This window comes from Panicum hallii, chromosome 9 (assembly GCF_002211085.1).
Source record: "Panicum hallii strain FIL2 chromosome 9, PHallii_v3.1, whole genome shotgun sequence".
Taxonomy (NCBI): Eukaryota; Viridiplantae; Streptophyta; class Magnoliopsida; order Poales; family Poaceae; genus Panicum; species Panicum hallii.
The window spans coordinates 65,045,700-65,072,715 of record NC_038050.1 but is presented as its reverse complement, the minus strand read 5'-3'; the positions used below and the strand labels follow the sequence as shown (position 1 = coordinate 65,072,715).

The 27,016-nt window shown below is 44.1% G+C and overlaps 4 protein-coding genes across 9 annotated transcripts; 2 read left to right on the top strand and 2 right to left on the bottom strand.

The window, feature by feature from the left end:
• Window positions 1-675: 675 nt before the first annotated feature.
• On the top strand, window positions 676-7,967 carry LOC112874232 (ecotropic viral integration site 5 protein homolog). 5 transcript variants are annotated; one of them, XM_025937441.1, is made up of 18 exons: window positions 680-1,000; window positions 1,667-1,736; window positions 1,827-2,678; window positions 2,773-2,949; window positions 3,043-3,156; window positions 3,624-3,682; window positions 3,787-3,853; window positions 3,932-3,983; window positions 4,190-4,282; window positions 4,502-4,585; window positions 4,718-5,130; window positions 5,452-5,513; window positions 5,959-6,028; window positions 6,156-6,236; window positions 6,367-6,468; window positions 6,587-6,717; window positions 6,974-7,088; window positions 7,411-7,967. In XM_025937441.1, the coding sequence occupies exons 1-18, from the start codon at window positions 975-977 to the stop codon at window positions 7,447-7,449; spliced, it is 2,607 nt and encodes an 868-aa protein (XP_025793226.1). In that variant the 5' UTR covers window positions 680-974; the 3' UTR covers window positions 7,450-7,967. The 5 variants fall into 5 exon arrangements, with proteins under 5 accessions (XP_025793228.1, XP_025793226.1, XP_025793227.1 ...); XM_025937442.1 differs by lacking the exon at window positions 680-1,000 and adding an exon at window positions 1,413-1,489; XM_025937443.1 differs by lacking the exon at window positions 4,502-4,585 and having other exon boundaries at window positions 676-1,000.
• Window positions 7,968-8,420: 453 nt separating this feature from the next.
• On the bottom strand, window positions 8,421-11,889 carry LOC112874235 (probable serine/threonine-protein kinase PBL7). Its single transcript, XM_025937445.1, has 5 exons — window positions 11,703-11,889; window positions 10,745-10,935; window positions 10,142-10,331; window positions 9,663-10,051; window positions 8,421-8,937 (listed from the first exon to the last, which is right to left on the bottom strand). Exons 1-5 carry the CDS (start codon window positions 11,821-11,823, stop codon window positions 8,662-8,664), a joined length of 1,167 nt encoding a protein of 388 aa, XP_025793230.1. The 5' UTR covers window positions 11,824-11,889; the 3' UTR covers window positions 8,421-8,661.
• Window positions 11,890-12,698: 809 nt separating this feature from the next.
• Window positions 12,699-14,833, top strand: LOC112874236 (elongator complex protein 6). Of its 2 annotated transcripts, none has more exons than XM_025937447.1 (5): window positions 12,699-13,049; window positions 13,856-13,922; window positions 14,017-14,225; window positions 14,318-14,464; window positions 14,638-14,833. In XM_025937447.1, the coding sequence occupies exons 1-5, from the start codon at window positions 12,846-12,848 to the stop codon at window positions 14,758-14,760; spliced, it is 750 nt and encodes a 249-aa protein (XP_025793232.1). In that variant the 5' UTR covers window positions 12,699-12,845; the 3' UTR covers window positions 14,761-14,833. The 2 variants fall into 2 exon arrangements, with proteins under 2 accessions (XP_025793232.1, XP_025793231.1); XM_025937446.1 differs by having other exon boundaries at window positions 12,700-13,049; window positions 14,011-14,225.
• Window positions 14,834-15,261: 428 nt separating this feature from the next.
• Window positions 15,262-23,229, bottom strand: LOC112874233 (two-component response regulator-like PRR73). The gene is made up of 11 exons (XM_025937444.1): window positions 23,069-23,229; window positions 22,846-22,934; window positions 22,619-22,690; window positions 22,084-22,518; window positions 18,765-18,926; window positions 18,528-18,661; window positions 18,206-18,394; window positions 17,510-17,690; window positions 16,968-17,400; window positions 16,118-16,886; window positions 15,262-15,681 (listed from the first exon to the last, which is right to left on the bottom strand). The coding sequence occupies exons 4-11, from the start codon at window positions 22,391-22,393 to the stop codon at window positions 15,571-15,573; spliced, it is 2,289 nt and encodes a 762-aa protein (XP_025793229.1). The 5' UTR covers window positions 22,394-22,518; window positions 22,619-22,690; window positions 22,846-22,934; window positions 23,069-23,229; the 3' UTR covers window positions 15,262-15,570.
• Between the last annotated feature and the right edge of the window lie 3,787 nt (window positions 23,230-27,016).

Here is a 27,016-nt window from a genome sequence, read left to right as displayed (position 1 = left end):
AGCCCGGCCAGCCAGCGCACACAAAAACTGGGCCGAGAGATTTGCAGAGGCTCTCGCACATCCCAGTTGCGGCGCGCGGCCCGCGGCGGCATCAGGCTGCGGGCCTGCTACAACCACGACGCAAAAGCTCTTTGGGGCCCATCTGGGCCCACCATTGCATCATCGCCCACCACGCCCTGCAGGATTCTTTGGTTGCTGGTTCATGCCGCCATGGCCCATGTGGCAAGCTGTGCTCTACTCTAACGAACCCCATGGGACCCACCTCACCACCAGATCTTCTTGAACCGGGAGCCATGTCCTCCTCGGTCCAGCCTAGTAGCGTGCACCGCAGCTCACATCTTCGGTACAGGGTTTGTGTCTGAATTGGCGAGTCCAATAATGCAGGGAAGAGGGAAGCCGGACCCGCGAGCGTGACAAGCTGAAAACACCCATCAGATTGGTGATCTGCGCTGCTGATTGGAGCCCGTGTGTTCTGCCCAGGTGTAACAACCACCGTTTGGTATACTACTAGTACACACCGTACACTTGGTCATGGCCACAAAAGTATCCAACTCCTCCCCAAACCGCCAGGCGACGAGGTTTCGTAGGGTCAAAGCTGGTCCATTGCCCAAATTGCCCTCCCTGGCCTGATCACGCACGAGCGGCACCGTGCCATGATTACAAGTACCAGTATTGGCTGCTCCATGGCCCAAATTGCCTGATCTTTTTTTTTTGCCTGATTAAGAAGCATCGATCGGGTGCTACTATAGTGACACCATTTTTGACCACTCTCGCTCCAAATCCAGGTCAAACCCAGGCGATTAGTTTCTAATCCCATTCAAAGCTCTCCGCCGTCGTCCCCTTCCCCCCAACCCAAGCCGCTTCTCGCTGCAGGGCAACTCCGCGCCGGCCGGTACGCAGCCCGCCGTCGAGTCGCTGCGCACCGACTGGCCACCACGGCGCGCGCCGCGGGCCGCGCGTCGGCGGCGGCCGCCATGGGATTCGACTTCGAGTACAAGAGGTGAAGCACCGTACCCTACTCCTCTCCGGTTAATTGAAATGGAATCCATGCAGGGGGGGCAGGGGCAGGAGCGCGCGCCATCGTCGTGCCGCGCGCCACGTGCACCGCGCTCTCGCGTCGACGCGAGATGAGTTTTTTTTTCTTTTTTTGGTCTCCTCCTCGCCTTCCTCGATCCGCGCTGCCGCATCTTCTTCTTCTTCTCCAATTCCTCTTCGTCGCCTCGCGCCTGGGCCTCCCCTCGGGCGCCGTGGCAGCGCGGGTGCGCTGCAATTAACGCCAGCGCGAGGCTTCACCCGGTTGCCGCGATCCGCTGCAATCCCTGATTTCTTTTTTCGTCCGGAATTTCCTCTTCCCATGTGCGTGGATCTCGGGGCCCGCGCGGGCTAGGGTTTATGGCTTTGGTCAATCCATGGCGTGCGCTGCCGAGGAGTTCGCCCTGTTGCTTCTTCTTTAATGCGTGGTGATCCCCATGGACGCCGAGTCCCCACGGTAAACCCCACAAAAAGGGCGCCTCCTTTCCCCACTTTGCTCGCTTCCTCTTCCCTTCTATCGTCTGTTGTTTCGTTCCTCGTATTCGTATTGCCTGGGCCCTGGGGTGCGAATGCTAATGCCGTGGTTGGGATTGCCTACGGGCGCCATTGCTGATGGTGCTGAGGTTTGGCGCAGGGACGCGTATGGATTCGCGGTGCGGCCGCAGCATCTGCAGCGATTCCGCGAGTACGCCAAGATTTACAAGGTAATTAACTTTGCCAGAGTGGAAATGTTCTGTTCCTTGTTTGTTTCTGGGAAAGTTTATTATTATTATTTTTGTATGGTTGTTTGTTAGGAAGAGGAGGAGGAGAGGGCGCATAGATGGAGAGACTTCTTCGACAGGTTGGCTGATTATGCGAATGTGCCCGCCACACCCAGCGTTTCACCATATGCTGCTGCCAGAGATGGTGATGCAGGAGCAGGGAAAGTGGAAGAGAACAACAGTGCTAGAATGCATTGTGATAAAAAAGAAGATGAGGAAATGGAGAATGCAGAAGATAACTATAAATTGGAAGACCCGAATGAAGCTGATGCCAGCAATGAATTGCAAGAAGCAAATGGTGTGTCAGAAGATCAGAAAGATGTAACTGACAACGTGGACAAAGTGGAAGAGGAGACTAGTAGTAGGTCCGCAGAGGTGACCAAAGCCTCAGAAGAATTGAAGGAAGTGAATGGGGACATGGAAGAACTAAGAGATTCAAATGGAGGATCCAAAAAATTGGAAGATGGGAATAGTGGTAACTTGGAAAAGCTGGTAGAACTCTTCTTGGATAAGGGTTTGTTGGATGAACTGAAGCCCATAAAAGTTGAGTCGCAGAGGCGTGTACGGGCAGCGCTTAGCATCATTGAGAAAATGATGAGCTCTCGGGTAGTGAAGAGAGATGATTGTGCAAATGATATTCGTGGAAAGGTTGCTATACAGCTTGCTTCTATTGAAGAGGAAGGAAGAACTGCAGAAGTGAGTCATGAAGGGGATCCAGCAGAGGCTGTGCCTCATGTTGCAGAGAATGTGGAGCTTGGGCAAGAGACACCTGATGATTCTACAGGTACTGCTCTGGAGGGAGGTGAGGATGGGTCTTATTTTCCTTGGAAGGAGGAGCTTGAGAGCTTGGTTCGTGGAGGCGTGCCAATGGCTCTTAGAGGACAGGTGCAACCGTGAAGCAGATTTTCAATTTGACATTGTCTGCATTTTGTGTGAGGTTCAATGCCTTTACGCTCACATATTGTTGGTTTCCCTGCAGATATGGCAAGCTTTTGTGGGTGTTGGTGCTCGGAAAATTACTGGGTACTACAACAAATTGCTTGAAGGTACCACAAAATCGGATGAAAAGGACCTAGTCGACCCAATGCTCAATGAACAGACAAGTGCACGAAGAAAAGTCGCACAACCTGAGAAGTGGAAAGGACAGATAGAGAAGGTTTTTCTTTCCAACAGTTTGAATTGAGAGGAAGTATGTCATGGCTGACAAGCTCTAGTGTTTCTATACACTTGATTTCTGTTTTCATTACAGGACTTGCCACGAACATTTCCGGGACACCCTGCATTAGATGAGGATGGGAGGAATGCTTTGAGGCGGTTATTAACCGCATATGCAAGGCATAATCCATCAGTTGGGTACTGTCAGGTAAACTATTGCCTGTTTAAGATTTTTGAATTTTTATCTAGCCTTTTGTTAGCTTAAGTCTAGAAGTAAAGTTTGTAATCCATGGTAAGTGGTCCATACGAACTCTGAAAAGCCATGCTTCTCATAATTAATTCTGTTGAGCATTTGAGAAAAATTGTAACCTATGGCCTTAAATGACAAAGTGATACATTATGAGATATGACAAGTCATCCCTTTTCAATCATTAGTTCTGATCTTCTGTTGAGCAACATATTTCTTGGACCATATACTCAGAAGGGATTGACAAAATGCAAAATCAATTAAGTGTATCTCCACATACAGAGTGTTATTATAGCTATCTTTATAAGGTTGTTTTGTGCATTTATCTTGCTTTCCACTGCCTCACTTTAGGAGCTTAATCCGATTTCTGAACAACCTATATCACCGAAGTACCTTTTATCTGATATCTTCACTTTTTTCTCTCGCAGGCCATGAACTTTTTTGCTGGGTTATTTTTGTTGTTCATGCCTGAAGAAAATGCATTTTGGTATGTCTGCATTGTATGTACGTTGTATATAGAAAATGGCTCAATGGGCTTTTCTAGCGCAAGACTGCACAGTTTCTTTATTGTCACTTGCTTTTGTATTTCAGGGCTCTAGTAGGGGTTATTGATGATTACTTTGATGGTTACTACACTGAAGAAATGATTGAATCTCAGGTACGTCTAAATTCGTTAATCTTAATGCATGCACTCTTTCCTTTGAACATTTAGACTATATTGCTTCTCAAAACACAGGTTGACCAGCTCGTCCTTGAGGAAGTTGTACGAGAAAGATTCCCTAAATTGGGTATGTCTTCTAATTATATTACTGATATTCGTATTTGTTAACATTCACTATATGTTAAAATAAAAGATCAAACATATGTCTACGCATTGCTCTTCTTTTTTAAGGCACAGTGTATCAAAGTTTTTACTCTTAAAAATTCTTCCCATTGAAATATTATTTTTTGTGTGGCTATCACTTGGCACTTACATGATTGCAACTCTCTTCAGCTAAACATATGGATTTCTTGGGAGTTCAAGTGGGATGGGTGACCGGACCATGGTTTCTTTCAATTTTCATCAATATGCTTCCATGGGAAAGTGGTCAGGTTTTATACAGTGCCTTGGTTTTTTTTCATTATGATATATACAATCACAAATATTTTTGCTGATAGTTAACTTCTGGTTAATCCCCTTTTGGCTTACTAACATTTAAAAATCTCATTACCAGATATGGAAAATCTTCTTGTTTTTTGTTGGTTGTGTATTCTGTACCATGCGTGCGTTAATGATATCTAAGTAAAGACATTACCTCCCTTGTAGTACTTCGCGTTTGGGATGTTATCCTTTTTGAAGGAAATCGTACAATGTTGTTCAGGACTACTCTTGCTTTGCTGGATTTATATGGTATTAAATATCCCTCTTCTGACGTTACCTCTGTTTATTAGGCTGGAAAATGTTAGCGAGTTCTTTATTTGTTCCTTTTGACCAAATTTTGATGTGCAACCAACATTGTTGTCTTCATATGTAAATTTGCAGGGCCTGCACTGGTGACCACAAAAGATGCCGGAGATGCAATTACACTACTTCAATCTCTTGCTGGATCTACTTTTGACAGCAGCCAGCTAGTGTTGACAGCTTGCATGGGCTTTCAGTCAGTTAGAGAAATGGGATTGCAAGTGTTAAGGAAAAAGCACAGGCCTGAAATTTTAACTGCAATGGAGGAAAGATCGAAAGACCGTAATTCCTGGAAAGATAAGAAGGGGTTAGCGACCAAATTATATAGCTTTAAACATGATCCTTCATGTGTGTGCTCACCAGTTAAGTCCAAGGAAGGGGCGGATGGTTTGAAATTGAATGGAGACACTGGATCAACAAATCTTGAGACCTACCTTAGTACGAGTTCTATACTAGAAAATGATTTGGATCAGGGTGTTGATCTTCAAGATCAGGTAACAATTCACCAAAAGTCGAAAATATTTATCTTAGATGTGTTAATACTTTCTAAAAGAAATGGAAAATGTTGTCTTTATTCTTTGTTTTCAAATTAGAATTTCTGCTTGAAATCTGCTGATTCCTAATGGTTCCGTCATCCGTGACCCTTTTTTTTGTACAACCGAATGGTTCTTTCATGCTGTTTATATTTTTTTGTCTTAGAATAATATCCTGACATATCTTATTAACCTACCCAAGTATTCGAACATTATTTTCTTATATGCCTATATGTAATATGTTGAATTCTATACACATGCAATTCTTCAATGTTCATGCAGGTGTCATGGCTAAAGGTTGAACTGTGCAAGCTGCTTGAGGAGAAAAGATCAGCAGATCTCAGGTTTGGTTATATTTTGTCCAGGACATATGTATGCCCATATGAGTCAAGACTAGCAACTTATGCTCAATATAAGTATCCAGCTATTGATACAATGACATAACATTTGTACTTGGTTGAGCAGATTTAACATATCAATAAATGCAGTATCTTTTTCCCTTTGGTTTATGGCCCTCTCCGTACCATATTTATGTTTCTGTTTATTTAGGGAAACAGAGATATAAAATCAGCATGCCAGCTTTATCTCTTTCACATCTTCACAACACCTCATAATCCTTTTTTAACTTCTGCGAATAAAGTCAAATTTATTCCCATTCATTGTTTTCATGATACATCTAGTTAAAACTGTTTCTGAATTAAACTACATAACTTAATTTTGTTCTGTGACACTTGTTAATTGGGCCCACTAATATATGCCCACAAAGCTAATATTTCTTTATATTTTCAGGGGTGAGGAGTTGGAAACTGCTTTAATGGAGATGGTCGAGCATGACAACAGAAGGACGTTGAGTGCCAAAGTATGATGCTATCTGGAATCACTTCTTTTCCCTTATTCCCTCTCAGCTTACAAAATAGACACTTTTAAAACTTCCAAAATAGACACACCACACACACACACAATGCTGACTTGGAAAAGACTAACAGGTTGAGAAATTGGAGGTGGAGGTATCTGGACTGCGAAAAGCTTTTGCGGACAAGCAAGAGCAGGAGCAAGCAATGCTTCAGGTGTTGGCTTACTGCACACATTCTTTGGCCATAATCTATGTGTTCTTAATCATCATATTACATGGCCTTCCCGGGTCCATTGGACCATCTGATTGGCTAGAAATATCTACGCATTAACCTGTATGTACAGATCTTGCTAAGAATGGAGCAAGAACAGAAAGTAACAGAAGATGCACGCATAGCTGCTGAGCGAGATGCTGCTGAAAGAAAGCACGCTGCTCACTTGCTCCAGGTTAATTCTTGAACGAACTTTTGCAAGCAGTTTTTTGGAAGTTTTACTTCCTGTTCCTGCACAATTTGTTATATCTGAGAAGGCAGATGCCTAACTTTGCCGTATCTTTTGTATGCAGGAGAAGTATGAAGCAGCAATGGCAGCACTTTCGCAAATGGAGAAGAGAGCTGTAATGGCAGAAACAATGCTGGAGGCTACAAAGCAGTACCAGGCTGGGCAGGTTAAAGCCAACCAATGTTTCACTTCAAGGTATGTTTGGTTGCTAGATTGAACATCCACCTATGATCCAAAGTCTACTATTCCACTGGTCATGACTAGTCTTCACGCACCTCACTGACTATTGCTTCAGTTGGTTTCTTTTCCTCTCCCATTATATTTTTTTCTCTATTAGGACTGGATGTTTTTTTTCTACCAATCACATCTGATTGATATTATTGCTGTTTTTTTAAGAAACTGGAATTCTACCTTCATGCGTCAATACTTCATTTACTTGGCATTTCTGTAGTTCGCCACGCGCAGACCATGTTCCTGGGAAGACGAATCAAGAGCCAAATCAAGATGCATCTAACAGGAGAATGGGTCTGCTTTCTAGAGGACTTGGATGGCTCGACAAGAGCAAGGTACATCATAATATAACGTCAAAAGTTTACCAAAATAAGGCTGGGTTAATGACGTATGGTGCCAGGCCCTACTTGTCATTCTCAGCATCTTTGTTTGTTGCTAGCTTTGTTTTAAACTACTATCTTGTCAATTTTCCTGAACAACAGCCTTTTTTTAGGAAACTCAAAAGAAGGTATATTGTTCATCTTTATAAGAAAGGGAACACACAACTATGCAACGTTTGCATGGCCTATAGAAAAAAAAAATGAATGTACCTAATTGCTCTAGAAAGATTGTTCAAAGTTGAGGTACTGTTGGTTCACTATATTGAATTGCTTTTAGCAGGCAAGGCAGAATTCCACTGAAACAGCTGGAAGCTAAACTCTTAGTCTTGGAGGAAGTCGTAGCTCTCAACAGGATCTGGACTGTTCATTAATGGTTGGACTGCCTGATTGCCATAACGATGTGTTAAGAAACAGTAGTGATATTTTCCCCATGGGAAAATTCAGCTGCTATTTTCCAAGTTTTGCAGGAAGTGTACCTTGTATCATATTGAGTTCAGTTGTCAGATAAAGTTTTGTTGGTAGGTTTGGAAAACTGTTGTAAGTCATTGGTGTAAATTTTCTTCTATTAGTTTCATTAAAATTGTCAATAGTTAGTGTTCCAAGTAGGAGAAAGAAAAGAATGGTCTTCCAATATACACATGGAAAAAAAAGAGAGGAAAATTTGTGCTATTAGTTTATGACACTGTCATGGAGGAGTTGTTCTGGAGAGAGCATGTTTTATTTCTCTTCAGAAAGTTGTCAAAACCACTGTGAAGAAATGATCTCTTTGTATTTTTGTTCCTTCAATACAGGTGGCTTGCAACAAATTCTTGATATGTGAAGATTGTTTTCTTATACACGTTTGTTTATCCTCGAATATGTAGGAGAACTATGTGCCGTTGTATTAATGGAGGATGGAAAACGGTCTGATTACAGACCCAAGTGAGGTGCTGAAAGCTCTTTATATTTTCCAGGGTTACTCACAATGTCATTCGAAATAACTGTGGTAAAAACATGTCATTTTTATCTCGAAACGCGCACAGCATCATGGGCGAATGCCCGTTAGCGCCGTTGTTTCTGTCAACACAATAGGACAAACACTATACAGGTCTGCATGCATATGCATTTGCCTTGCTAGTAATTTTTTTTTCAAGGAAAGTCCATTATGGCGAGGTTGAGTAAACATTCTAACACCTGAGATCTCAGGTAAGTTTCTTCAAAGAAAAAAAGGAACAACAGAAAACTATATGGAATCAATATAACAAACCCTTTTAGGAGTACATGTTACTGCAGAACATAATGGACGACATCAAACAGCTAAAGCAAGGGGAACAAGCCTCAGCCACAACAAACACAAGAGTAAGACTGGGTAGCTATGGCCTCTATTAGCAAAATTCATCAACATGTACCTCCCTTCAATTCTACCATATCATCTGAACAGGCTTACAGGGACCACAGCCTGTTCTGGCTCCCATACAGGCACTAAACATCACCACAAAATGCTGGTCCTAACAGAAGAGCATCATTGTTTTGCTTTGCACTGGACTCCTCAGCTTCCTTCTCCCTGATCTTGACCCTGCGCTTGGTTCCCATCAGAGCTAGTTCTAGCCGGTGTGCTTGGTCCCCCACGCTCAAACCGCCGCCTCCTGGGCTCCGGCGCTGAGATCCTAGTGAGAGCGGTGACAATTTCTGGCATGGTTGGCCTCCTATCTGGTAATTCACGGACACATCTTCTAGCAACAGCAAAGGCCAGGGACAAACGATTCAGGGAGCACTGACCCTGCAGCGCCGGGTCTACCAGATTGGCGATTCCCTGTTCGTCAGCCTGAAACCATACAACAATGGTTAAAGCGAGTAATCGCAAAAGGATAAAGCATACCTCTGTATATCATGCAAAAACCTGAACCTTAGTGAAATTAGTTAGCATATTAAGCCTTTATCCCTTTTTTAGAGTACTGATGTGTAAATCGTGGTTAGCCAAAAGGAATACATGCTGTGGCCAAGAAATAGGCAGAACGTGAAAGAAAACGTAGTAGAGGAATAAGTAACTTTGCTAGTGTCAAATAAGGAATTTTCTCAAACATAGTATTGGCCTTTAGATAGAATTCCAAAATCATCCTTAGTGAACGTAGATTTAATATGTATGAAGAACTGTGAGTTCATGTGACCATCATGTTCTCGAGAAGAAAATAAACAAAGGTGACATTCCTGCCTCTGTAACAATGAGACTAAAGTTGATAGAAGAAACACAGAAAAAGTTTAATATATCGATCATATGATTAAGAAAAAATTAAAGTGACATTTGTAAAATTATGGCGTTGATTGATGCAGAGCACAGCTAAGCTTATGAGGCTTCTGAATCAAGATTCCGAGATTCTAAATAGGACTACGTACTTCCTCATTAGCAGAGTATTATACTAGCATTGCCCTAAAAAAAGTTATTATACTAGCATTGAGGAGAAGCAAGTTTTTTAGATGAAGGAAGCTTTATTAAATAATATTGAAGAGAAGCAAGTACAAAAAATTTGAGAACAGAAAGCAATGGTTTACCCATAGAGCAAGGTCTCGATTAGGTTCAGGGAGACTTTCATCTCTAGCAATTCTTCCGGTGAGAACCTCCAACATAACAACACCAAAGCTATAGACATCTGTGCTTACAGTCAATTTACCGGTCATCAGATACTCTGGTGCACAATATCCATGTGTACCCATAACTCTAGTTGAAACATGGGTATTATCACCAGTTGGACCTAGCCTTGCTAAGCCGAAGTCAGACAGCTTTGGGTGATACCCCTCTCCAAGCAAAATGTTTGCGCTTTTCACATCACGATTAATGACAGGAGGGGCCTTGCTATGCAAATATTCAAGACCTTTCGCAGCACCAAGAAGTATATTAATTCTTGTACTCCAGTCAAGAGGCTGCTGACCGGGGGGAAGATCTGCATAAACCAATAATCAACTCTGATTACACCAGCTTCTAACATAGTATAGGAAAAGGAAGAATTATATATGGTAGGTTGGCAGCATACCGTGGATATGACTATACAGGGAACCCAAAGGCATATACTCATAAACTAAGATCCTCTGACCATTGTTAGCGCAATAACCAACAAGCTTTACAAGATTTGGGTGGTGCAGGCTGCTCAACATCACAACTTCATTGGCGAATTCCCTATCCCCTTGCTGTCCCTGGAGATCAAGCCTCTTTATCGCCACCTCCTGTCCAGGGCAGTTTTCGAGAATTAGAATATCATATAAGTAAATGGAAGTCAATTGACATCTTCGCTTCCAAGCATTTTTTTCATGATAAGTTAACCATACCAAGATGTAAGTAAAGGCAAAAAAACTACAGCAATCCTTTCTTGTATGTGCCGCTTGAATGAATCATAATATAAGATCACTCCAGTTCATTTTAGTAATGCAGTAGCAACAAATACCATTGACTAACCATATACATAGATCAGCATTGAGCTATAAATGAAGAAAAATAAAAAAAATACAACATTGATCCTTTATTGCACACACCGCTTCAGTCATACTTATACTCAATGAATTGGCAAAAGAAATCATATGATTTAGTACACATAGACATATCTGTAGCCATTTAATTGAATAGATGCATATTAACCCACCTGATTGGTGCTGTCAAGAAAGCCCATATACACTTGGCCGAACCCACCCTGTCCCAGGAGGCGGTCTACTCTAAAGCCATCTGTTGCCACATACAACTCATTATAGGTGAAATTCTTGTACCCCTCTAGACCATGGTTTGTGATGAACTCAGCATGAGGGGCCTCCACTGTGTCCACTGATTCTACCATCTCTGTACAAACAACAGAAAAAAGGACGAATCATCAGGGATACAAACGCAGACGTGCCAATGTAAGGGGGAAACCATGCTACTATTTTTTTATTGAAAAAATCACACTAGTATTAATCAGCAAAAATGAGAAGAAAAAGGTAAACTATTCTAAGAACGCAATAACATAGAACATGATTACATTAATGGTAACTTATATCCAAATAATAACCCATGTAATGTGATGGCACCTTTTTACGAAAAATAGAAACACAGAATTCGTGATGTTAACCTCGCCATCTCAATTATTAACGAATAGCACAAAGAAAAAAATAAGAGGAAATTAGCATCTATAAGCAAGGAACCTCTACTTGTGGCAGGATCGTGTTCGACCAGCGTTTCTTCACGAAACTGATAGCTCGACGCGCAAGAAATGAAGTCGAGTATCCCAATTCCAAACAATACAAGCGACTCAAAGAGATCGCGCGCAACAGCACGGCGGCGGAGCGGCTGCTCCGTGTTGAGATGGAACAAGCGAAAAACAAGAAAGAAAAAATAATCAACAACCCAGTAACCTACAAAACCCCCCACAAACTCCGTGCAGAATTCGATCGGCACACCAGAACCAGGAAACCGCTCCATGCTAAGGGATCACCGAACTAGCAAGCCGCGAAATCGAAGCAAAGCAGAAAACCAAAGAAACGCCCGAGGACTGGAGCAACATTTCCGGGAGTAGGAGCACGAACGGAGGAGGGAGACGGAGCAGGAGGACCATGCAGCATGCACAAGACCTGGGATGACTAGCTCGGTCGGGACGATCGACTCAGACTGCTCGGCCCGCGGGATCCGCGACGTCGCCGTGCGCGCCTTCCTCCTGCTGCCGCCGCCCTCCGATGAGAAGCAGGAACCCATGGCCCCCGCCTGGCGAGCGCGAGCAGGGAGTAGGCCAGTAGGGGAAGAAGGCGGCTGGCGGAGCAAAATGACACCGCACACAGAGGAATGATGGGTTTGGGTTTCGCGGGGGTTGTTTTTCTCATGCGGTGGACGACTGTGGCACACGAAGAGTTGCCGGCGCACACTATTTTATATAGATGAAAGGGCCATATGAGAGTTGCCTGCGCAGGCGTATTGCGTGTGCAGGCGTGTGAATTGAACTGCCGCATCATAGATATAACAAACTATTGTATATAGTTTGCAAGAAAGATATTAATTTATTATAGTATTATGTGAATATTACCGTTATATCGATGGTATAATCATCGCTCGTGAATAGCCGACACATATCAATTAGGTACATCACGTCATGTGCGTCGAGAAGTATCGAGTGGATATACATTACTAAATATTATTTTCTCCAATATTAATAATCTTTAATTTTACATATGAAATATACACAAATTAAACTCTTAAAATTAAGCAGTAAATAAATATCCTTTTATAAATGATGTATTGCTATATCTGAGAACAAATTACTATCGATCTCTAATAGCAATAGATAGTAGTATGTGTAATTAATTTTTAGATTTAATTCAGCCGTTCCTATGAAATTTGGTTGTCTAATGATGCCATTCTGCCTCGAAGAACAATTTTGCGTGGTGCCGTGGTGACAGGACCATCTCAGAGCATGCGCCTTCTAGCTTGAGTCGTGACTCCTGAAGCTTGCAAAGTAAGTACGCCTTCAGACTAATCTAACGTATTTTGCCTTATACGCGTTTCGTTGCTCGGACCTCGGGGGACGCGAATCCGGCGCGGTAGCAGTCGGCTTTATCCAGGCGTCCAAAACGAATCGAATGGCTGGCTACACCCGAACCCTGTCCGACTCCGTGGGCGCCTGATTCTCTGTTTTGTACCCGTTTTTCTCAAACTCCTTTGCCGCCGCCGCCGCCGCCGCCGCCAGTCTCGCGCTCCGGCGAAGGGTGTTTACCCAGGGGACCATGGAGGAGTACGGAGGGGGAGACCTCCTGAGCGAGGCGATGGGCTCTGCGGCGCGGGTGGTGGTGGTAGAGGACTGCGTAGAGGCCCCGGGGGCCTTCGTCCTCCACCTCCTGCTCAAGCGCGCGCTCGCCGGCGGCGGGGCAGCTGCCTTCCTCGCCCTCGCGCAGCCCTTCACCCATTACGACCGCATCCTGCGCAAGATGGTACGGTTCACCCCCTCTACACCTCGCATGCATTTTGTCGAACACGTTTTGTGCTAACCGGCTTGCATAGCTTAGATGCCTAATAGTTTCACTGTTACACTAGCGCACATATTGTGTGTGTGCTTAGATACTTAGTGCATCTTTGGCCATGTCACAGTGGGCATTGATCATCTTGGGATTAGAGAACACCCAAATTGATAGGATCGTAGTCTATCTGGCTGTTAAAAGAATGGGGCTTCTAGGCTCTTGCTGGTATGCTATTCGTCAGATGTGTAATCAGGTAATTAGACATCTCAGGCCACCCTTTAGAAAGTTAGATTGTTGGTGTGCTATATTCTTAGATGTATAAATGATCCTCACCGTTCCAATGTTTCTTGGAATTGTGGGAAGGTTACCTATTAGTATTAAGTATTAACAGCGCCATGCTACATGCCTACATAGCCAGTTAGCCACCTTAAATTGTGCACATTGTTGTTCAAAACCTGTGCTAGACTGTATATATTTTCAGTTGCTATATCTGTTCTGTTCATTCGCTTGCATGCCTAGAAGTAGTAGCTCATGTTCTCATTCAATTTGGAGCACCAGCGAGCCCAGGTGCAGGCTGATCTTCTGTAAAACTCCGATAAAATGCACTAGTTTTCTATTTAAATAGTCATAGGAGCTGGTTTAACTACTTCATTCATCTGATCACTACATTTCTGTAGGCCCTGATTTCACACTTTATTGGAAAATGCATGTTGGATTCCAGTGCTAGTTGAATCCACAGATTAGCATTACTTTTTTTTTAATCTTCTGAAATTTGCTAGGGATGTAACCTTTCCCTGCATAGAAGGAACGAGAGGCTTCATTTCTTCGAATTGCAAGCATTCCCAGGCAAGCAATCGTTTTATTACCTTATGTTATTTCCAGATATTATTGGACGCACTAATTATGAAGGTGTGCCATTTCATATGTTCCTCAGCTGCAGGTGGAGCTAGGGACGGTGCCATTGCTGATTGTTTTGTTCGACTGTACAGTGAAATTCAAAGAGTGGTGGAGGCAACCAGGACCGGAGAAAATGCAGGCCAATTCACCATCACGATAGATGATGTTTCACTTTTGGAAGTTGCAGCCCATGGTTCCGTAGACAATGTGCTGGACTTCTTGTATTATTGTGTGACACTTACATCTGAGATGGTAAAAGATCCATTGATGAAAAAAAATTGTCAGTACTGTTGCTAGCTGTTACCTTATTTTCAAGTCTTTTCACTTATTTTATGTCCTGGCAGAATTGCTCCCTGGTGATCCTCATCCACGAGGATATATATGCAGTCGAGGAGAACATGGGTCTCCTTTTACATCTGCGCCACATTGCAGATCTTGTGGTTAAAGCAGCACCTTTGAGCACAGGTTTGGCTGCTGATGTTCATGGCCAGGTCAGGTTTTTTTTTTATAATCCTGTTCACATATGCTTGTACCAGGGTGGATTAATTTTTTTCATTTGAGCTGGTTGTTCGATGAACTTGCACTAGTCGTCTTATTTCAATGTTTGGCACCTTTTGTTTCACTCTGATGTTAATCTTCTGAAGCCGTTGAGATGTCTCTGCAGCTTTCTGTGGTCAACAAGGGTACGTTCAGCGAGCAAAGGGCAAAAGCGCAGAAAGTATGGAGCTTCCATTTCAAAGTGAAGGAGAATGGTACTGACTTCTTCTATCCAGGGAGCAGACACTAGGGAGTACTACTTTGTAATTGTAATACTGGCTACTTTGTTACTGTAATACCGGCTGAGATGACTTTGTGTGATATCTGGCTCTGTTATGCTTTGTATGCTGCTAATTCAGGTAGCACTATGAGTAAAGTTTCGTTGAATCCTTTCTTCACAAACTTTTGCGTTCAAGCATTCGCCACAGCCAAGTCCATTGAACTTCACCTAGCATAAGAGACCTATTTTGCATCTCACATTTTTTGTAAGGAAACAGGAGAAGCAAGCCCCTACTTTGTTTTACATTTATATACGAGAGAAACGAGTTTGCGGAGAAAAAACAAAGAAAAACAGCAGCTAAGGAATACGACAGGAAGTAATGAAACCAAATATATTTGTTGATTCAAAAGCACGATCTTCAATGAATGGTTGGTCGAACCAATTATTCCAGCTCGATCCTGAGATTAAGGTGCACACTTCATTAGCAATGGCGCTACTGGTTTGCTCCTTCCTAAAGATTCTTGAACAAGATTATAAGAAAAAAGAGAGATTCTTTGACAAGTATATGTATATGTCTCTGCAAGGGCCAACGGAAACTGAAGGCTGCAAACCGCCACTGCATCTATATCACATTAAAACCCATAAATATTACACAGATTAATTCCATAGCACTCTGATGTTCATCTGGAGTCAGCCATAGAAATGATAACTGGGTTCTTATTTATTGATGAGTACTCTAGCGTTGGGAATCAATGGACTGCTATCAGCAATGCGAAGACCTGCCTATAATTCTCAGATCTGCCGAGGAAGAAGACACCTTGTTGTATTAGTAGGCTCGTGTCATCTCTCTGAATCTTGGCCTGCTTGATCTTCTTGTCCAGATTGTCGCACAAACTGCCCACGGACCCGTGGCCGCTGCTCAGCCAGCCTCTTCCTGCTTTGGTATCGAACCTGCAAATAGGCGGACAAGGCCATTAGAAGATAATGGTCCAATGCAAAATTTATTCAGGCCAGCAGTCAGAAAAAATGAACATCACTGTGCAATCTTGTAAAAGGATGCAGTCAGAAAACAGAATTTTGAGAGAGAGAAATGAAACCGTATCAAAGCACACAAATTAAAGCAAACAGAAACTTATTGCAGTGTTCCTATGCTGGTATTATCAAAAGTAGGGTATACTGGGAAGTAGAAAAAAAAATTCCTCTAAAGGTGGAGTGTTACTAGTAATTGATTCTGTATTTTCTGATAATATTTATGCAAACCATTTGGACAGCATTATAAGTCTCTCGCCATACTCAGCAGAATTAGCAGGAGCCTTCAATTCAAGTACCTATATTACTGATTGTAAGACTTACTGCTACAACAGGCATGTAACTGAAAACAGGCTACCTTTTTACCGAAGTTCCGATCTTTCCGCTTCAATCTGAATTTGTTCAATGCAGCTTCTCGTTGAGGGAACCGATTCTGATACATGTCATTACCACTTCCGCTTCCACTACCACCTCCAGCCACATTTTTGCTCCTGGTGCCATCAACACACTCCATGTTTGGTCTTGCAATATTGGGAGCAGGGCTACTTCCATTCTGCCCATTGCATCCATTATGACCAACAGAGACACCTCCATTCACACTGTAGTTTGCAGCATGTCCTTCAACAGGAGGATCAAACACATTGGATGAACCACACTGAGCATCCGATGATCCACGGTCAATTGATGGCTGTTTCTGTGTCATAACATGGAGGTAGTAGTGGACGTGATGATGATGTTGCACGCAGCTTTGTGGTACCTCTGTCTGGCTCACTTTCACTGCATTGGCAATTCCTTCATCAGTTTTGTCTTTCCCAACTACATTAGCTGGTGATGTTTGATGTGGCACAGGATGGAATGCTGAGGTATGTTGAGTAGATTTGACAGCTGATGGTGACGTTACTCTCTCCCTGTTACCCGAAGGCTTTGCGACAACATTCTTTGTACTGGAGCCCATGTCATTGTTGTTGCTACTGCCATTGGAGCCCTGCTTTATTGGAGGAGCATCTGAATTTGATTTCATCTTGCAGGTAGAGTCTGTTTTAACAGCCTCAGAACTGTTATCTTGCGGCGATGAGCTTTCCCCAAATCTTGCTCCACCTTGATTGGAAGCCACAGATGTATGGTACCTTGCAGAATCAGAAAGAGTTAGCATGCAACTTACTGTTATGTTCATAACCTAGTAATGACACTGATATTATGTTTTGCACCTGGTGAAGGCTGACAGATCCGATCTTCTCAATATATTTTGCTCATCATGGATTTCCATGGTAGCTCCATTTGTTTTCAGTCTCTTCAAACCCAACTCATGTGGTGTCACTTGGATATGGGAATCATGATTCTTATCATTTCCATCGGGTATTCTGGAAGAGCAACCACGTGCATCAGCAACTTGTATTGCTTGTTGGCCTTCTTTATTTCTGGCTATTGAGCTAATCAAATCAGCCGTTTCAGTATTTGGTTCACTCAGCATGTTTGTGCAATCATCTTCTGTCATCACTTTCTTTTTAGATTTGCATTGGGGAATGTGCATCTCATGTCGTTTTTCTGTTGGATTAACAGAGGTATCATTGAGAGATGATTGATATTCTACACTCGAATTCCTAGGAGCACCTATTTCTAAGTATTTCCCCATAGATTCATCTGCAAAAACGTGGAATTTGATTGAATGAGACAGTAGTGTGAAGTATGATCTGTGGAGAGGTTCATTTCTTCCATACGATGAATGCTGTGGAGCATATGATTATGATACCTTTATTCTCCTTCTGTTTCTTGCTATTCCTTTTGTTTGCACCTGGTAACCACTTGTTACTGCATATCTCAGATTTGGGATGAATTACTTGTGCACATGTACTATCAGGTGGATCAACTAGCTGATCAGGAGACATGGGCTGTGGACTGTCAATCTCCACGGCACGCTTTGTCCATGAACTCTGCATTTTAAAACAGATTGTGCACATGATAATACATCGACGTAAAAAACTACGCATAGAGAAAGTTATCAGACAATATATTACTTCTCCAAGAAAGAAAGGTTACCACGAAATGAGTCGAGTTTAATGCAAGCGATCAATAACTTTATTTTCCTATTTCAACTGTGGCATATGTAAATTGGTTATTTAATATCATATATCCAGATATATCACAGAATAAATAACCTTACGACCTAATTTGAGGTGATATATGAACTTAGTTCTAAGTAGTATTCTACTACTCCCTCCGTTCCAAATTATAGGTCGTTTTGGGATTTCTAGATACATAACTTTTGCTATGCATCTAGACATGCACTATGTCTAGATACATAGCAAAAATTATGTATCTTGATTTGCCAAAACGACCTATAATTTGGAACGGAGGGAATACTAAACTTTATTTTATATATATGATTACATACCCATCCAAATCCAACTTCATATGTAAGAGCAAGTAGTAATCAATGAACACATACTTGAGTACCACTGCCATTATCACTTCCATCCCTAGCATTGAGTCCGATACTCAAGTCATCATCTTCGTCATCATCGTTTTCATCATCATCATCATGATTGCTGGTACTGTTGTTCTCATACTCATCACCAGTATTTGGTTTGGCACACTTTTGTGTCTGGATGCCACTTTCACTTCCACTGCCACTGGACTGAGCACCAAAGAGGCAAATCCAACTAAGAGTAATGGCAAAGAAAACCCAGAGCGAGAAGTAGTCAAAGAAACTGTGCATCAATGCATCATGGTTCTGCAGAATTAATATCCAATAAAAATAAACAGCTTACACTGTGACACCGCCTCCAAACATGCTGCCAAAGGTTCTTAAGCTCATTCTTCCGTAGTGGCTTTACTAAGAAGTCAACTGCTCCCTTTGACAAACAATTAAACACCATACTCATAGAGTCATTCGAAGACATCACTGCATGCAAACCACATCAGTGTAGCAGCTAAAAGTATTTAAACTAAATGATTAATAGGACAACATTTCGTTTGCAACAGAGGAGTTGAGGAAAGTTACTTACTAATCACAGGAATGTCCTTGCAAACTTTGTGACTTGTGATTTTGCTAAGCAGACCGATGCCAGATAGACAAGGTATGAAAACCTCAGTCAATACAAGGTCAATGTTGTTCTGCAGATCTTCAAGATATTGCCATGCATGTAAGCCATTTTCAGCAGGGATAACTGAAATGGAAGGAGATAAATTGCTGTCAAAATGTTAAAACAACTAAAATTTTCCAATTGTAGATGTTGATGGATAAAATCTTCCACTGCTAATGATTAATGACCAAACATGATCCAAACAGGGATAGAACATAGAATAAAACACATTGGCCATGTTAACAAATACATCAAGGATACATTTTTTGTTCTTAATGTCCATGAAATTTTCTTAAGAACGTAGGTGTTATTTATCCAAAAGCCGTACCACAGCCCACAGGAACTGGTGGTTACCAATGTAACAAACTAGTTGAGGAGCAGTACACTTCTAGCTTTGGTACAGTGGGAGGGCGCATAGAGAAAAGACAGTAGGAGGCACATAGTTTAAGCTTAATCCTAGTCAAACCATTATAGATGCATTGCTTGTGATCATTAGCAACACAAAAACAAAGTTCTACGATCAACTATAAAAACTTAATGTAACCTAGCAGAAAGCGCAGCTGCCTAGATGCTACTAATTTAATATTCTATTCTCTGTCGGGTCAGGAAGATATTGATCAAATTGCATGCATGTCTCTTGTCATATATATATCACCAAATCCATGCTTTGATTGATTTCTAATTCTATAGAGGTAGTTCTAGTTGTGTACCAAGCTCTCCTGAAATAAACAAACTAACAAAAATGACACCCAAGAAAGAGTATCATTTTCTGTTGTGAAATAGAGAATAGTTTACATTTGCACTGCCAGATAGAAATTTTTCTGCCCCCCCCCCCCCAAAACACACACACAAAAAAAAAATGAAGAAAAAAGAAAGAAAGAAACTGAGATAAAGCTGGAATATGGGGATCAGAATATCCCATTATTGCAGCTGTTCCACACCAAGTGAACACATATCACAGGCAAAGATGTGAAAAGAGTGCAATATATATTCTAAATTCACAATTCTTGTATGTTAGAATTTCTAAGAGAGAAAATGCAGTATATCTAAGTACAAATAATAGTTACTTATAATTTTGAGAGAAAATGCAGTGTATCAAGTGGATTACTCCATTACAAGAACATGATGTCAGTCCAATTAGTAAAAAAATAATTAAAATGATTGCTAGGAATATGTGGTGTTAAGCTAGAGTTGATATTAATCCAACTTTTCACACAGGCTGATTTTCAGCTTATCACTAACTTCTACTGCTAACAAAATATACAATTTGTAGCCAAGTTCAAGATGGAATTTATTTTAAAAAAATATTGAAAAATTAGGCGAGTACCATAACAAAGATGCCAATATTGGAAAAGACCATCGGACGTGATCATTACATAAGGGTCATGGGGCCGCATGTCACAGCCACACCGATGGCATTTTCCAAATCCACCCAGAAAGAAATGTCCTGGTGAACTTGATTGCATAAAAATCCAAAATATTTCCATGAGCACAGTTTGATTTTAGCCACCTGCCCTGAGGATATGTGATTAAATTGACAGTTGATGACTTTCCATAATGGAATACCAGGAAAAGCCATACAACAATGTTCATAAGCAGTGGATAAATGTGACGGGAGGTCACACCATCTCTACAAATGGCAGCATCAGCAACTGCAACATGCCCTATCTGATCTTGTTGCAGGTTTGGGAGTAAGTAATGGGCCTGGGCCTGCATCTCCCATTTTAGGGGCTACACGAGATGTGGTCCATAATTTTGGATGGGAAAAGGTAATACATACCATAAAACAGGTGATTGTGCCTTGACGATCAAGTCATGATACAGCGAATTTGATAGATAAGAGCTTAGTTCATAAACTTTTCGTGAGAAAATACTTTGGAAAAGGGGGCATGCAAACGCCAGTTAGTTAATCCATTGAATTGACATAAGATCTTGGACAAGGAGGTATATTGTTGGCTGAAGCCTGTACGTAACCCCTAGGGACACACTATTTTTCTTTGGTACATGCTAACTAGTCAAAAATACAATAAGGCATTAAGTCTATGCAACATCCCATATAAATTACTAAAATAACTCTAGCCCCTCAACCTGACTATTATCGCCTTCCAGTTTCAAGCATTTAATGTTCGCCCATTATTTGACACTCTTGATCCCTAGTTAATTGTTAAAATGGAAATATCCCGGCCTCACTATAAAGTGCAAAATAAATTCCACTGGTCCACCACAATAGGCCCAAGAGATGACATGTGTCACTCACATAATACAGTACTCTGGGTCACACTACGTGTTGTGGCACAGGGTGGCGATGCCACAGGCTACTTGCTGTGCTACAATACCGCAACACCCCAATCACAATGCTCCCAATTACAGCAGGTTGCCCAGCAGAGTACTCACTGCAGACTTGGAACTGAGGCAGGTGGTCTGCCATAGTATGGGATCAGCGTGTACCTAAGACACTATGGGGCTGTGTTAGATGAGACATACCACCTCTCAGGCCTGCCGTAGTAGTGGGCGAGGGGACTACTTTGCAATTTCTAGCAGGAGAGAACCCTTTTCATCTAAACCTAAGAAGAGGGAGTCTCCAGCTAGATGAGACAAATATAGTCCCTGTTGTACCTATATTGCATTCCCATGCATAACCATATATTGTAATTAACTGTGCCTACCACACCCAACGATTTATGCACCTAGATAGTTACATTCATCAGTAGCACCTTATTTCGCTAAAGGAGCATTGATATGCCAGCTAATTGTTGGCTTTAGGGTTCTTTAAGCTGTGGTTGATTTTAGTAGTTCCATGTAAAATCATACTTCTTTACAGCATCAATTTACACAAGTATAAACAACCGATGTGATTTCCACGAACCCCTTCACCCCCAATGGCTTGAAAAGATCCCATATTAGTCCCTAGAAAAGAGGGACATCCAAAGCAAAGTCTCTCATTAAACGAGGAAAGAAAGAGGAGATCAACATAGCTAATTTATTCGCTAGATTATATCATTATATGTATACAGATACTGCAACCAACAATTGCATAAGAAACACAAACTTTAATAACAAACAATGCCAATCTACATCCTAACACATTCTTTTGAGAACAGATTGCAACGCGGGTAGTTCGAGTGGAACATAAATCCAGGCTGGAAATATCAACTTCATTCACTATCTAGTGGAAGAACCAACGACCAAATATATGACCAATTTAATCAAATAAAATAGCTTCGTCATTTGTAGGGCATACCTTCATAGCAGCACTTACGGAGCAGGGCACTGACCACCTGACGAGTAGAGTCATCGTTCTCCACCAGCAAGACTCTCAGTGTCTTCACAGGGAGGAACCTCTCCCATCGAATGGTCTGTTGCTCCTTCTGCTCATCCAACGGGTGTGCGCCTGGTGGCGCACTGTGCCCATTGGGCAAGTCTTCTTCTTTTTCCCTCCATTCATCCGCATCAGCCTCGACCCGATGGTGGCCATTCTCAGTGACACCATTCGCAATCCCTCTCACATCCTTGTGAGGCCCATCCGAGCCGGCTTGGCAGGCGCTACCCATTAACCCGATTCAAAGAGAGATACAGATAGTGCAGTGGTGATTTGTGCAGCTAGAGGGACTTCACGGATGATGGAGCACATCCTATGTCGGCATCAGAAATGCATATGCTGAATCCAACTACGAATCTGCAAGGAAAACATACAGGAATCAAGGACCAATCTGTCCTGGACATAAGAGATGCTCAGAATAAGCTACTATTCTGCAGAATGGTCAGAAGAGGATTACTTGTAGCCGGGCTGGAAGAAATTGTTCTTAACCCATGAGTTCGCGACGCCCAAATTCAGTTTCTTCCAATTCCTGAGAATCATTAAACATCTCGTTAAATTAAAGAAAATCCCACTAATACACCGCCCTTGCCCCTTGGGAGCTAAATATAGAACAGAAAGATAAACCTCGTCAGACCAAAACTAGCAGGAAAAGATAGTGAAGCAAACAGCGCATTTCGAACTTGCCTCGACCCGAGGGAACAGCAGCACCTTCGACCCGCCCCGCTCGAGGAAACGGACTTGCCGAGATCCACTGGATGCGAACCTCCGGAGCTCTGCCGTACAAACAACCCCCCAAAACCAGCTAAATTCAAAAGGGATAAAATCTCAACAACAAAAAAGTTGGCTCATCGCAGTTGAATTTACGAGCTAGCTCTCGGTAGCCACAGCTAAAGGGCGCGGCGCGCACCTCGCGGGACTCAGGACGCGGAGTCGTAGCCCTGCGGCGACGAAGCGGGAGCCAGTGGCATGGGCTGCGCGCGCCCCGAGACCCGGCCGCGTGGGGGAACCTACGCGCAGGTTCAACCAAGGACAAGCAGGAGATGAGGCCGCGAGAGTGTCCAAATGGCGGAGGCGATGCGGTGGTGTGATGGCGAGCGCGAGGGAGGCGGTAGATAACGGGGGAGGGAAGAGACCGCCGTGACGTGGAGCAAGTGGAGGTGGGCAGGGGGTGGGCGCGGGGCCCGCGCCCCAGCGGAGATCCGACGAGATCTAAAGCCGCGCGCTCCCTGCGTGCCCCGGGATCCGCAGATCGCCCGCTGCCACGTCGAGCGGCGCGCGCGGGTCCGCCGCGGCTGGGACCCTGGCTGGTGGGGCCGGGGAAGCCGTGCGGGCCCGCACGTCGGTGGTTCGGGTGGGTTGTGCGGGGGCTGGTGGTGTGCCCGGGGAGTGTGGGACCCGCGGCTCGGAGGGAAAGATCGTCACGGCGGAGGGCTTAACGGCGTTTAATCGGGACCTGGAGAGCGATTTGGGAGCTGGAGCACTCTGTTTCGCTGGCTTGTTTCCAGGTTTGGCTAGTGGCGAAGCGGGAGGTGATCAATCAAGTGCTTTTCCAATTAAATCGAATATAAATCTCATCAATGACTAAATTTTACTACTCCCTCCGTTCTAAAATTTAGTTCGTTTTAACTTTTCTAGTTTCATAGAATTTGCTATGTATCTAAATATATATTATTAGGTGCATATCAAAATCTATAAATCTAAAAAATTAAAACAAACTACATTTTGGATGGAGAAGTACTTTTGAAAAAAAAACTAAATCTTTTCCCGACTTTGTTGCCCTCCGTTGTACTACAAATTTCACGTTTTTCACTGTTACCAATGTTTGCATCTAGCCACGGATAAGAATCGAACAAATTGTGCTTGAGGCACAACTGTTATTTTTCGACAAAAAGGTCACGGAAAATTGATTTTGCATCTGTTGCTGGCTGTGAGTTGTGACTTGCGAGCTCGTGTGACCCACTCGTACGTGTTAGCGGTTGTGATTAGCAGGACGGCGGATAGGTTGGCTTTGAGTGACCGAGTTCACGTCCCTTTCCCTCGTTTTGTTTAAGCTGGAGATGGCGACGGCAACCAGCAAGGAATGCGGCTAGAACGTTCTAGAGCCTGGAGGGGGCTTCTAATGACGTACTCGCAAGCTTTGGTGAGGACGGGAAGGCACAAAATTAAGTGCTAAGCTAATCTCCCACGGCAGTCACTTTGCTCAATTAAGTAAGGGCCCATTTGGCGTGGCTCCCGCGACGCGCTGCTTGGTGAAAAGCCTCTACGGAAGGTTTTGAAAGAGCCGAAGTCCTTTCTTGGGCGGACACCTGGAGCCGGTGGAACCAGAAAATGTAGCTCCACCTGCTCCAGCTCCGGCTCCATCCTCACGTGGAACCACCAAAGTGTCGTCTGTTTTCCTTTCTACTTTGATCACAGAGTGCTCCACACACGCTTTGCAGTGAGACCCATCTAATAGAGGAGAAAGATGGGCAATGCTCTCTACTGAATTTATATTTTTATTTAAAACTAGCAATGAGCCAATGAGAAAATGTTAGCATGAAAACCCAAGTCGTGAAGTTGGTGGCGATCTATGGCATGGCATCGCTTAGGTGTGACCGTTGTGGTGTGTTCATCGGGCTGGGAAAGGACACGTATTCCATAACAACGGAACTGACCTACGGATTCGGTTTTAATTTCTTGTTGGAAGGAGGAGAATTTCAGCTAGCCAAGCCAACCTGTCCTCAGAGGCACCAACTGTGGCTGAGAAATTTTCCTTGGAAGGCCACCGCGAACGACGCACGTCGTTGAGGAATTACAAGCAACTTTTCAAAGTCGAACGCGCAAGCCATCGCCCTGACCAACCAACGCGGCAGCACCGAAGACTAGAGCGACGGCCTCCGTAGAATATTGTCAGGTTGCGTGCCGGACCCGGTGAGCCCGCTCACTGGCTGGTCCGCCGCGCTCCGAGGTGGACTGGACTCGCGCCGTCCTCCGCCCGCGCGCGGCCTCCTCCGTGTTTCCGACATCAGTTAACAGCAGCAAGCGGACACGTCGATCATTTCGAGCCCGATCGAGGCTAATCCATAGCGAGCTTGGCGAAGTGTTTTTTTTTTTGGCCTGCCTCTCCTTTCAGCCTGGGAGTTAAAAGCGCGGGGTAGCATATATGCCTTTGGCCAGCCGCGAATCCAGATTCTTGCGCCTCTCGCAGAAAGGCTCCTTTTTCCCGTACCTCCCTGCCTCTGGAAACGGACGGCGCGTAGCTAAGGAACACTCGCAAGAACTACGCCCTGCTTGCTGCTAGTCTCAAAGAGAAGGGAAGATAGACAAAGTTCAGTTGCAGAATCAGGGATGAGAAAAACCGGACTCAGCTAGCAGCTGAAATGTGGCTTACAAAAGACCCATGCATGTTCATTACAAAGCTAAGGTTCAACTTCAACCAATTTCCATGAAGGCCGGAAGGGAAAAATAGAAAAGAGAAATTGCTCGCCCCAGACCGAGCCATCACCACCCTTCATCCCCCGATACCTTTCGAGGTAGATAGACAGAATCGTCCAAAGAGCCAATGGAGCTGATGGAGATATATATCCCGGGGGCAGGGCATCGCCGCCTTTCCACCCGTCATCAGGTACTGCGCACGTTCCTGCAAAGTCCAAGAACCTGTCACAATTTTGACTGCCCAATAACCAAAGTCACTGGCTGGTCTTGATTGCCTAAGACCCCTGCAAGAATAACTAGTAAAAGCGGTCTGTCCTCCGAGAATGTCAATATTAGCACGAATCGTACGGAAATGTAATTCAAATGAAAAGTTTTCTCCTAAAAATATAAGGGATATGTGTTAGCACAGTATTTTTGTTCGTGCTCTGCACCACGTTTTTCCTGTATACCGGCAGCTAGCATCCCTGTTAGAAGCGATCCGGCAGCAAGCAGCTAACGAACGAGTCCGCGGCGTCCGGACTCAGCAGCAGGCACGTCCGGAAAAAGCAGAGAGGATTAGAGGAAAACATGCGTCTCGATCCACAAAAGCTCGTCTCATCGGCCAGCCCGATGAGCCCGGCCATGCCATTGCCATCGCGCACACGTTCGCGTCCGGCAACAGGCTCGCGAGACACCGGCGTGACTCGTGAGTGCGCGGACAAGGGACTTCGTTTAGTTTTCGCGCTGGCCTCTTGAGGCCGACGACCGACGGAGCAGTCGGGCGCGGTGCACGCCGACGACGCCGAGCGCGGCCGCGCGCCTCGGTCGGGGGCTGGCCGCCATCAGATCGATTCTGGCAGGGGGCAGCCCGCGCCCGGCAGCATCGCCCGCCTTTCCCTTATCCCCTGGCCGCGCTGTGGCCGAGACGGCGCGCTTTATCCGGGGCCGCATTTCTCCTTTCCGGTGTGTGGCCGCGGGGCGAGCCCTTTTCTGCGCGATTTCTTCCCCCACATGGGGGGAGGGAGGGAGGGCGCGCAGGCGCAGCCGGAAGTCCTGCTACGCCCGCAGTCGATTCGTCTTCACGTGGCCGCGGGGGGAATGTGGCGCTGTCCCGGCAAGGATCGAGGAGGGGGACGCCCCCCGCACGGCGGAAGGGAGCCTTCATTTTCGGTTCCAGGAGAGGAGAGTGTCGCGGCGGCGTCAGCGACTACAGAGCAATGGCTGGCTGGATAAAGATTAGATTTGGCGCGCACGTATGGCGTCTGATAGGGGACGGAGGGGCTGTCGGGGATCACAGGCGCCAAGCTGCGCACTCTCTGCGTGTGCGTGATCCAAATGCCAGAGTGCTTGCTTTTGCTCGCTCGCTTCACCTGATACGGCTTATCCTTTCTCTCTCTCTCTTTTTTTAAAAAAAATGGAGTGGCCAGGTCTGTTTTCCAACCATGACGTCGAAAATTCCACT